This window comes from Antechinus flavipes, chromosome 2, assembly GCF_016432865.1.
Source record: "Antechinus flavipes isolate AdamAnt ecotype Samford, QLD, Australia chromosome 2, AdamAnt_v2, whole genome shotgun sequence".
NCBI classification, from domain to species: domain Eukaryota; kingdom Metazoa; phylum Chordata; class Mammalia; order Dasyuromorphia; family Dasyuridae; genus Antechinus; species Antechinus flavipes.
The window spans coordinates 277,996,175-278,008,329 of NC_067399.1; the positions used below are offsets into that span (position 1 = coordinate 277,996,175).

A 12,155-nucleotide genomic window follows, 5' to 3' on the forward strand; every position below is an offset into this window, starting at 1 on the left:
TAAAGAAGAAAAAAGAACACCACAGCATCTACTTCCTAGAGTTAACAATTAGTGATTGTTATGACAACATGTTTTGCAAACCTTAAAGTACAAAGTAAATGTTAGCTTTTGTTATTAGTAAAAGATATTTGGTGGAAAGTAGGGAGAAATTCTTCCCATTGTTTGTAAGGAAAAAAAAAATACTTCAGGAGTCTAGGATCTATGGTATATAGTCAACCATTTTACCCACTTCATGATTGTTAGGGGAAATGACCTCTCTCTGAAAGAAGACTAATACTTAAAGCCAAGGAAAAAGACAAGATGATCACGAGAAAAATACCTCATGTTTTTATTTGGCAGGACACTGCACTAGTGGGAAAAACCCCTTTACTATTATTATATTCCCATTCATTTAACAAACAACCAAAAAAACTATATCATTTATCCCTGGTAAAGATGTTTAGCTGAAGAAAAGGGAAAAAGCTATTTTGGAAATAGAGGTAGGGCTAAATAATACCTTTATCAAAGCAATATTTCAACACCCACTTGTTCCAATTTTATATGAGCACTTTAAATCATGCACTGCCCAGACCTCCATTCTTGAAGGTTCTAAATTACTGTACTCAATAGGAGAAGGGTAAAGAAACCCAGGATCTCCATTGCATCTACTGAGGAAAATAAAAAAAGCCTTCATACAACTGTCAAGGGCACAGCTCCTTCAGTGAATTTTCCCTTCTTCTACTTCAGCTCTAATAGACTGGTATGTAGGTGGGCTGGATAATTTTCCCCAACAAGTCAGGTGGTAGCCATGGGGGCGTAGCTGCAAAAACAAAAACAAAACTATCTGTGAACAGTCTTTGATCCACTAACTCATTTCTGATGCAACCATAAGAATCCTAAATACAGTTTACATAAACATCTCATAAGGTTTTAAATTCTTGGAAGGCAAAAGGTCTTTAACACAGATACTAAGTATATGGCAAAAGGCCTGCCAATTCAAGAAATTCCTTGGGAAGAGGGATGCCCATGATGAAGCATTTTTTCTTGTTAAGTTATAGTTTGGAGGACAATGGAAATAGAATAAAACAAGAGTTAGAAGAACAGAGGTATTGTGCTGTGGAACTCTACTTCATAGCCAAGTGCCTCCAGCCCATCTTAAACTCTGGAGAAATGAGAATATGGAGGCAAATGGAATATAAACTGTGTTGAGGTTTAAATAAGGATTATTATATCACTTCATTCTCTACTTACTCCATTCTGGCTTCTAATTGCTGTACTATCTGTTTGTCCACATAACGGCAGAACAGGGAGAGGAGGTTGCTGGGGACAATGAGTGGCTCTGCCAAAGAAGCTGTGGCCATGTGGGATATCTCCCAGGCAATCAGAACTACCATGTCTGTCCTATAGAGAAAAGAAAGCTTTCAGTAAGGTAGGACTAACCAGAGCCTGGTATACTTGGGGAACAAACCAGGGACAATCCTCTATCACTCATTCACTCAAAGAAATTTCACATTTTTCAGGTGCCAACAGATACCCATGCCTACTCTTTTTTTTTTTGAAGTTTCAATAGTATTTTATTTTTCCAACTACATATAAAGATAACTTTCAACATTATCTCCTGTAATATTGAGTTTCAATTTTTTTTTCCTCTTTCCCTACCTTACGTCTCCTCCTTACCAAGATAGCAAGCAATCTGACATAGGTTACATGTGCAAATCATTTCAAACACATTTCCATATTAGTCATGTTATGAAAGAAAAAATCAGAACAAAACAGGAAAAAAGCAAACCACCACAACAGAAAGGTAAAAATAGTATGCTTCAATCCACATTCAGTCTCCATAGTTCTCTTTCTGGATACACATAGCATTCTCTCTCCCAAGTCGACTGAAATTGTCTTCATCACAGTGATGCTGAAAAGAGCTAAGTCTGTATTTGATGATCGTCACATAATTTTGCTGTTTCTCTAGTTCTGCTCACTTCACTCAGCATTAGTTCATGTCTCTCCAGGCTTTTCTGAAATAGCCTGCTCACCATTTCTTATAGAACAATAATGTTAAATTACATTTCTACACCATAACTTATTCAGACATTCCCCAATTGATGAATATCCACTGAATTTCCAATTCCTTACTACTACAAAAAGATGCCACTATAAACATTTTTGCACATGTGGGGTCTTTTCCTTCTTTTATAATCTCTGGGATACAGACCCGGTAGTGACTCTCCTGCCTACTCTTAGTATCTTGGTCTGCTGCTACAAAAGACTTTTCTGAACAGAAGGGACCATTAGTTATCACTATTCTTCAAGTACAAAGATAAGCTACCTTGAGCTCACTCAAACTTCCTCTCTTCTTTACCTAGACTAGAGAACATAAGGGCGGGAAAAATCATATCCAACCCAGAACAAAGATAACACAGTGTTAAAGAAGCTGCTGTATCTGAATACTGTCTCACCAAGTTGCAAGATCATTGTTGCTGTGTTGCTTCAGGGAACAATTCAGGGACACCAGCTGTTCCCCATGGCTCAGAAGTGAATAGAGCAAAGAGATCCCAAACTATAAGAAATGGAGCAAAGACAAGAAATAACATTAGGTAGTCAATGGCTCCCAAGACTTTTCTTCCTTCATCTAATTCAAGGGAAGTTTTCTCTCTAATGAAATTTAACCTCTATGGAAATAGTCAGGATTTTACATGAACTGAAGAAATTCTGGTCTTTTCCAAGGTAATAATATTTTTACATTTATACTTTTATACATTTATATAGTGCATTGAGATTTGCAAAGTCCTTTACAAATATCTCATTTTATCTTCATAACCACTCTAGGAGAAAGGTGCTATTACTGGTTCCATTTTGCAAATGAGAGAAGCTCAAGCAGAGTGCCTTGTCCAAGGTCACACTGCTAGTCAGTGTGACTGGAACATGGAGGTTTGTGAAAAGGACTTACAGGATATTTTATTATTCATAAGTATCCAATTTGTGACTACTCCTGGGGCACTGAGGTATTCACTTAAATGGGATCTGGTTACCCAAATTAGAAATGACTTATGTTCAGGCAAGTCTCTCTAGCTTATAAACTGCAATACCTGGTTCTGAAGGACTACAGTGATTGGCCGCTCTTGGGATCCAGGTTGTAGCACCATGAGCCTCTGAAGTCCTTGGAGAAGCTCACTAAAGGCCAAGAGATTTATACACTTTCCCATGGGCTTGAACAGCATATGTAGGGCCTGTAGGTAAGGGGAAGACCAGATTTCAAAAGGCATTGTTCCATGACTAAACTTATTTAAACTTCTCCATTTTACTCTTTTTTTATCCTTCCTATTAGCTCTTTGTAGTTGGGTTATGCTGGCTACCATTCCTGATGTCTTTCAACTCAATTCTGTTATCATTTTGGCTCCTCCAGCCCTAAGACTGCCCTCCACATCACCCCCACACCAAGCCCGTTTTTTCCATGATGCCTTAAAGGAAAGAAGAACTAGAGCTTACCACCTACAAGCATGATTTTCCTACCCAACTATTACAATTCTGTGTATATAGACATCATGGCACTATCACTGAGTGTCTTGACTAGGTCCATCATATGAGAATTTGCGTTCTTAACTCCTTGATTCATGAAAAGAACTAAACAGCATTGGTGAATAATTACTGCTACCTTTCTTTCCATATGATCTGGATGAAAATCCTTAGCACATGAAGTGAAAAATTGATGGCAGGTTAAGATATTATATCATATAATTATATCATAAGATAAGAATTATACCATATAAAGGCATGAATGAATCATGGTATATATCAAAGATGGGAAACATCAGGATGGCCATAAAAGACCAAGGAAATGATTTGCATAGTTGACCACAGGTGATGATTAACTGAAAGGTAGGTACAACAACCTCCCACGGTTTTGGCTCTATAAGTTGGTAATTTTGTATGGCTCATGAATGATGTTATAAATATCCAAATGGCCTGTGGCAGAAAAAAGGTTCCCCATCCATAGTCCTTACCATGGAAAAATACAGATCGATGGAAGTATCCCTCTAGAAAAACCTCCAAAAGATTAATATCATCACTGATCTCTGACAGGTTAGGTACTCTGCCCAATCCCACTGTACCTGATCAGCTGTATCCCTTCGAATGAGGAAGGGCAAGTGACTTGTGATTGATAGGACAAGGTGGACTGCCTGATCGCGTGGAAGAAGTAGTAGTAGCCGGGCTACAAGGACCTTTCCTTTCCTCACAGATAGCACTTGTAGAAGTCCATTTGCTGCCTCCCTGCAAATGAGTTTGGATCACACAATTGAGAGCTAAATGGGACCTTAACAGTCATGTTCTTAATTTGACAGAAGAGCAAAATGGAGCTCTTAAATTACGTGACTTGCCCAAATGCATAAGTACCAGAATGAGGATTCAGATCCAAGCACCTCAGGTTTGTAGAAATGATTGTCGAGAAGGATATTCTAGAGAAATGATCCAAGTATGGTTTCCCCCAGAATGGGACTATTACCTACTCTTTTTAATTTTATTAAAACTTTTTATTTATAAAACATATGCATGGGAAATTTTTAACATTGACCCTTGCAAAACCTTCTATTCTAACTTTTCCCCTCCTTCCCTTCATGCCCTCCCCTAGATGGCAGGTAGTCCAATACATATTAAACATATTAAATCCAATATCTATATATACATATTTATATAATTATCTTGCTGCACAAGAAAAATCGGGTAAAGAAGGAAAAAAGCTGAGAAAGAAAACAAAATGCAAGCAAACATCAACAGAAAAAGTGAAGATGCTATGTTGTACTCCACACTCAGTTCCCACAGGCCCCTCTTAAGGTATATCTGGCTTTCTTCATTACTGCACAAGTGGAGCTGGTTTGAATCATCTCATTGTTGAATAGAGCTCCGTCCATCAGAATTGTGGGTAATATCCTTAACTATCCCATAAGTCCTAGGGTGAATGAGTGGGGGGTCAAATGTACTCACTCTGAATTTTCCTCATCACCTGTCCTCAAGGCCTGATAGATCTTCTCTAGCTGTTTGCTCTGCAGCTCATAGAAATAGGACTTTGCTAGTTTACCCTTCTGATTCTCCTCCAATTTAAGCAGCTGAAGGAACATCTGGAAGGAAGGGGAAGTATAAATCCCTGAATACTCCCATCCTGCAGGTAAACTTCCCTCCCCAAATTTTCCATACACACTAGCATGAGTGGAGGTATGACTACTAGAAAAAATCATAGATGGATCTCTATACTTTATTAGGAAGGGAGATTTTTAGGCTGAGGTAGGCCAGAACATGAAATCAGTGAAAAGGCAGATTCAAAAGTTTAGAAATATCTGGTGGAGGATTTGTTTGAAGCACATGGCTTCATCCTTCAGGAGCTGGTAAAGAGCTAAACAAGCAGTCTTACCTTCTCAATCCGATATAGTACTTGAAGTTTCTGATTATATATAGCTGTATCCTGAAGAGAAAAGGATATTGGCTACTGATCTGATTTCCAAAAATTAAAAAGCCTAGGATCTTAAGTAAAGTTTGAATAAACAGCTCAATTTTAGGGTTTGGCCTGACTTTTGAATTCAACTTAAGGAACTAATACTAAGATATGCCTAATATTAAAATATAATAAGTAGAAGGAGAAGCTATAAGTACACAACAAGCCTACCTGCTCCTGTGAACCATGGGGCACTGCATCAATGGCTCTTCGAGGACTGAAACAAGTAGATACAGCCACTTGCCCTAGGGAACCTTCAATCCGAACCACTGGGAAAAAACAAACAAGATGATACCTAACCACTGCCCATCCCCCCCAGTAAACTTGAAAGTATATCCTTGCTAATATGGCAAGTTCTACTCCTACCTGATTCATAGTCCTCTGCCTTCTGAATGTAAGGGGTCACCAATTTAGGTGATTCTAGCCTGTTCCTTCGACCAAGCAGCTCCTCGTCTGCCTGTTTTCTTTCTAGCCTTTGGTAATATTCCTGAGAGCAAGGGGAGTGCAGGAAGAACATACAGAAGGATGGGAAGGAAAACAAAGACACAGGACTATGTTCTATATCTGACTGGGAAGCAAGTGAGTCAAAACATTTCGTTATACTCTATTCCAAAGAGGGAGGATTCCTTTTAGCATGAAAAATGAAAATGGGCAAAAGAAGTGGAAAGTGAGAAGCAAATCAAGACCTAGAAATAATTCAGAATAGATAGGAATGGGAAAAATATAGGGCTTTTTGGTTTTGAGGTTAGGGAAATGAGAGGAGACAATAATAATTTGGGGCAAAAAGATGGCTGGAATACCACTTGCCTGGGAGAAAGAAGGAGGGGTATTAATGTTTGCTACTACCTAACAGGTCACAGGGTACCAAAAAGTGATTCAATTTTGTAAATAGAGACTCTTAGCCAACCCAAAAAGGTCAGAGCATTGGTAGAGATCACATTCCAAGATTCAGCTTTGGGAATTTTGATTTGACACCTTCTGACCTTCATTTACTTATAAACTAAGTCAACTTAGGGATGAAGGTCCTGTTTCATTTCTTGTACAGTGGATTGAAAGATTATCAATCAAAAATGCATTAATTATATTTTTAAGGCAGGAATTCTCAACCTTTTTTTAGTATCATGAATGATACTATATATGTATCATGATGAAACCTATGGATACCTTCTCAGAATAATGTTTTTAAATAAATAAATTGGGGTTACAAAAGAAACCAATTATATTAAAATATAGTATACAGAAATGAAGACTATGATAATATGATATAATGGTGATTCCAACAACTATGGTCACTGTGAAGTAGTAATGAACAGAAATATTTCAAGACATCTATAACAACTATAATATATGAAAAGACCTCTGATTTCTATTGCTCACAAAATTATAGGTACTACTAATAAGACTAGCTTGTTGCTTACCCTTGTGATCAGATAAGATGCTAAATTTCAGGTAGAGGTTAGTGAAAATAAAAATGTAATTTTTTTCCTCATCCAAGTTTATAGATCCCCCTGGTTAAAAATTTCTGCTACGAGGAAACAAAACATATCCAAGTTGGTACTATGAAGTCAGGGCTCCACCTGTTTAATCCTTACTTCAAAGGATCATAGATTTAGAGCTAGCAGAACTTTAGAAGGTGATCCAGTCCAAAGGCTTAATTTTATATATACAGAAAGTGAAGCCCAGAAAGGAGCCTTTCGACTTGCTCAATCACACAAATAGTAAGCGAAAAAAACAGGACATGAATCTGGATCTCTTTCATCTATAAATCTAACATTCTTGCCACTGCACTCCACTCCTACACAATTAGGCAGCTTACCTGGTAGTAGTAATCATCCAGGTGAGGGTTCTCACTTTGCAGCTGGACCATCTGTACCTTGATCACCCAGTCTTTCTCCCTTTGATTCATGAGACCAGCATAGGGATCTGGCTTCTGGGACCACAGTTTCCCAACACGGGGACTTTAAGTAAGGAAGAGCATTCTTTTGATGTCTGGACCTCTCTTAGCCCCCTCACTCTCCCAAAAGAGAGGCTGGGAAGGGAGTAGAACTCAGTGGGAAGAATGGGGGCAGGGACAGGGATGACAAGGGTGGGAGAGCCCAATTCATGCAGACATTCTGGGTCTATATTACCCCTCAGAGGGGGAACTGCCCACATCCAAATCTCTTGCTCCTGTATGCTGCCTAATGTTACCTCTGGTGTTTAGGACCACACCGTTGTTCTTGCTGCTGCTTCTGTAAGATCCGCTGGTGCTGGGGATGCAGCTGGGTCCCATGACTGGGAAGGCTACAAAGAAAACTCAGATACAGTAGCAAGTTCTTAGCAGCTATTTTATGGTGGTATTTATCAGAACTTCCTTCAAGATAAAGGATCTTATCACAACATAGTATTTTCACCTTTATTTGTTTTGTTATTGTTGGCTTGCCTTTTTTTTTTTAATCTCATTTTTTCTTTTTTGATCTGATTTTTCTTGTGCAGCATTATAAATGTGGAAATAGGTTTAGAAAAATTGCACATTTTTAACCTATATTGGATTACTTGCTATCTAGGGGAGAGGAATGGAGAAAAGGAGGGAGAAAAATTTGGAAGGATGAATGTTGAAAACTATCTTTGCATGTATTTTGAAAAATAAAAAGCTATTTTAAAAAAGGACAAACTATCTTAATTTGGAGTCTGTGGACTTTTTTTTTCTTTAACATTTTAACAACTATTTCAATGTGATTAGTTTCTTTTTAATCCTCTGTATTTTTGCATATAAAAACATTATTAGGGTATCGGGTCTATAGGCTTTACCAGAGTGGTACAAAGGTCCAAGACACAAATAAAGTTAAGCACCTCTGCTTTCAGAGGACCTCTATAAAGAGACACTCTTTAAAATGGGATTTTAAGAACTTCCAGAGTCCCAGCTGAACTCCCTTCCTATTTGAACCTATCCTAGTGTTAAAGTAGGGAGATTCAAGGGAAGGAGAGTGTGTGTGGATTGTGGGGTGTGTGTGTGTGGGGGTGTGTGTGTGTGTGTGCGCGCGCGCATGTACATGAACAATACAATAGGTCAAAAACACACATAATTGGGATTCAGGAAACCCAAGTCTAAACCCCTGCTCTGCCAACAATTTATTAGCCATGTAAACTTAAGACAAATCAATTTCTCTAAGCTTCAAAAAGGGATTCAGAAAAGATTCCCAAGGCTACTTTCTAGCTTGAATTTTGATTCTTTTTTCAAAGGATACAATGGTCTTAACTACAACTAATACTCCTAAGAATTAGTCATGGGAAGGACATATCCAAAGTTCTGGCAATCTCCATAATCTAAAGTACCTGAGTCTTAGGGGCCTCGATGTTGGTAGATTGTAGAAGAGAGATGGGTCTGGTGAGGACAGCTGAAGTCCAAAATGTCGTGCTGAGGAACTGGCACTTGGGAGTGTAGACCGGAAAGAAATTGGAGAAAAATAATCCATTGTCTGAGGAAAGATTTAAAGATTTAGGAAAGAAGGGTCTTATTTGACCACATACTTCCATTTCAAGTCTCCCAACCTTTCTCCTATTCACATAATCCCTTAAGTAATTTTTTTTTTTGGTGGTTGTTCTTGTTTTTAAATTTGCAGACCATCCTCATGGACTTCTTTTTCCTGGGAACTGTATATCTTCCTAAGACTTTATATCTCAAACAGCATTTCCTCCTGGAAATTTATACACCGTTTTAATATATTTATATTTATAAATTCCCCTGGAAATTTATATGTCATTAAAAAAAAACTCAAGGAAATTAAGAAAAAACACTATCAGAAAGATATTCCACATGCCATTCTACACATTTTTTGGTGTGTAGGTGAAATAGAATTTTGATATCATTTCTAGATAAATTGTCCTAATACTGCTAAAACAAATTCACCAGCATAAGATGTTCCATTCATATTGTTATTTCCTTCTCTTCTTGTTAACCTCAGTGAGTCAGCCCTTGTCTATGTCCCTTTCATATGACTTCCCAGTTTCAGGATCCTTTTTTTCTTCCCCCTTCTTTATCCAACAAGAGTGAGCTTATTTCTTTCACTTCCTTTCTTTCTTTCCCTACCCCTTTGTTTGTCACCAGGTCTGCTTTATCATTTGTTCAGCACAGCTGAAAGGTTGCTGCTTTTCTGGCCTCTTTCCTCTACTATTCTCCAGGTATTTCTGTCAGGTCCCCAACCACTTAGATAATAATATTCCTAAGATATTATCCCAATAATATAATTGAAGGGGTCTCCCCTTCTACTATTAAATCTAATGCTATTAAATTCAAGGAATGAATAAGACATAGAAATGAAATTAGAACTAGGATTCTCTCCCACTACTTTATTTCAGTTCTTATACCTCACTGCAAAGTTAGCTCACTGTAGTGATAAACAACTGGGAATAGGATAGAGGAACATCTATCTCTGTATACCCATTGGTGTGTCACCCATTTTAACTATTATTCTCCAGAGCAAGGATCATAGAAGACTCAGTGCTACAGAAATAGGGAGCAGCTGAACATGTCTTAGATTTTCATTCTTTCAGGCATTCAGCCAACTCTTTCATAAGATTGAGAATGTAGCTAACTTACCTGACACAGAAAGTGTAAGGATAATGGAGACATTCCAAGCATATTGGAGGCCTTAAGTTTTGAAGAGCTCTTGAGTCCTCTCTACAATAAGAATAAAACCTACTCTTATTTGGGACTTTGTCATCCTATGCAAAGGCCTACCTTATTTCCTCAGGATGTGAAAAGGCTAGCCAGTCATTCATTGCTCCCACCAGTTTTATTCATATTAAGTCCATTTCAAAAAGAATCATCCTCCCTCCTTTAAGAGAACTACTTGGGTAATTCCCTAGAATAAAAAGACTTCAGATTGATTCATCTAGATTTTATCCTTCTAATCAGGGAAATGCAAAGACAGGCTTAAAGAAATTTAGATTTTCTGTTGAATCAAAACAGCCTTATTTTTTTTTTTTGGGGGGGGGGGGGAAATCCATGCCATCTTTCCTTCTCCTATGCTTTTCTTATTTATTAACTACAGAAAGCAAAACAAGCCACAAAAATAGGGCGATATGAAGGTCAAAATTAAGTAGAAATAGTTTCTTATGTCCCTAAGCAAAATATTATTACTACAATTCAGGACAATATTTAAGGCCAATGAGAAAATTAACAGAGAAATGAGAGTGAGAGAGATGGGAGTGTGGGAGAACACAAGATCCTTTCCCCTATTAGCACCTGGGCAGTATGAATAGCACTAAGTACTGCTGGATCTCCCAAATCATTCTCTTCCTCTTCTTCCTCTTCTTCGGGGTCTTCTTCCTCATGGGTTCTACTAGCCTTCTCAGGGACCTGGAGACCAACAGGTTTGCCTGGTCCTTGTTCCATTAAGTTTGAGTCTAGAGAAAGGGCAACCCAGAGCTCTGATTGAGGAAGATCATTTATATCCCAGCCTAAATAAATGACTTTCTGGCTATCCCCACCACAGCTTGCTTCTGACCCTAATCTATACTTAACATCCTAATACACAAAATTCTTTGCATTATGTAAATAATCACTTCTTCTGAATGTCCCATGCATATAAACAAGCCCTTAAAATACACGATCTTAAAATACTTATCTTGAATACTTAGCTATCTTAAAATACACTAAACCTGACTGGTTTCAAACATTTTTATTGTCTTCTTTCTAAATAAAAACCCTCAGTCAGCTCTTCCCCATACCTAAAAAACCTTGATGTTGCCTTTATAATTGGGTATGAGTTCCAGCTGCCCTAACAATCCTTTTCCTCCTAGCGTGTTCCTGTATTCCTTGACCCCCAGCTTTTCATCTTGACATTATGTGTCTCCCCAGCATACCTGTGTTACAATCCATCTTGTCAAATGGGTCGACTGCCTCAACTGCTGTCTCTTCCACAGGCAGACTCTCATTTTCCAAAAAGTAATCCTTTAAGACCTATGACAGGGCAAACCCTTAGGGACGTCCTTCTTCCACCAGAAGGTTAAATTAAACCCCTACCCAGTGGGAAAAGACTCAGGTCCCATCCAGGAGAGCTGCCAGGCCAAGAGGAAGCAGTTACTTAACACGCCAAAAAGGCAACTCTTTTGCCTTTGCCTAAGACAAACTTAGTCTCTGTGAACCATTAACATATCCCCAGGGCAGAAAGAAAAGAAAGAACTACCATGGTCCTGGAGTCAGGAGAACCTGGGTTCAGATCTGAGGAGGGAGAAGACGGAGAGAAGATGATTGATTAGAATAAATAAGCTTTATACTCCAACCTTCCAACTCAAGGTTGCCCTAGGAAATGGACCTTCGAGAAAATTTATATACATAACTCTTGGACTAGAAAATTCTCTCTACCAATATAGGTCAACACCTTTTCTGTAATTTAGAAAGTGAGAGCACCTAGAGCACTAAAACATTAGGTGATGTACTCAGGGTCTGTCAGAAGCAGGATTTAGGCCTGGGCCTTCCTGGCTTTGAAGGCAACTCTGTCCACTATAGCTCTCACCAACCCAAGATATCCTGAGAAGGTAGTAGAGGAAGGAGAAAGTGGTGCTGAATGAAGTCACTGGCACTTCGCTGCTAGTACAAGAAGAAGTGGTGAAACCGTTATCAATGAGAAGAAATTAAGAGAGATTTTATTCTGCCCTTTACACTTACAGCCTGGCTGTCAGTGAAAGCTTGACCACATCCAGCCAT

General features: G+C 38.4%; 1 protein-coding gene across 2 annotated transcripts; it reads right to left on the minus strand.

Annotated features, from left to right (window-relative positions):
* Positions 1 to 304: 304 nt before the first annotated feature.
* On the minus strand, positions 305 to 12,155 carry PATL2 (PAT1 homolog 2). Of its 2 annotated transcripts, XM_051977231.1 has the most exons (16): positions 12,117 to 12,155; positions 11,312 to 11,408; positions 10,692 to 10,852; positions 10,044 to 10,124; positions 8,780 to 8,922; positions 7,655 to 7,747; positions 7,281 to 7,422; positions 5,831 to 5,951; positions 5,636 to 5,733; positions 5,384 to 5,434; positions 4,960 to 5,093; positions 4,089 to 4,248; positions 3,066 to 3,206; positions 2,436 to 2,536; positions 1,231 to 1,380; positions 305 to 799 (listed from the first exon to the last, which is right to left on the minus strand). In XM_051977231.1, the coding sequence occupies exons 1-16, from the start codon at positions 12,153 to 12,155 to the stop codon at positions 775 to 777; spliced, it is 1,737 nt and encodes a 578-aa protein (XP_051833191.1). In that variant the 3' UTR covers positions 305 to 774. The 2 variants fall into 2 exon arrangements, with proteins under 2 accessions (XP_051833191.1, XP_051833192.1); XM_051977232.1 differs by lacking the exon at positions 305 to 799 and having other exon boundaries at positions 1,227 to 1,380.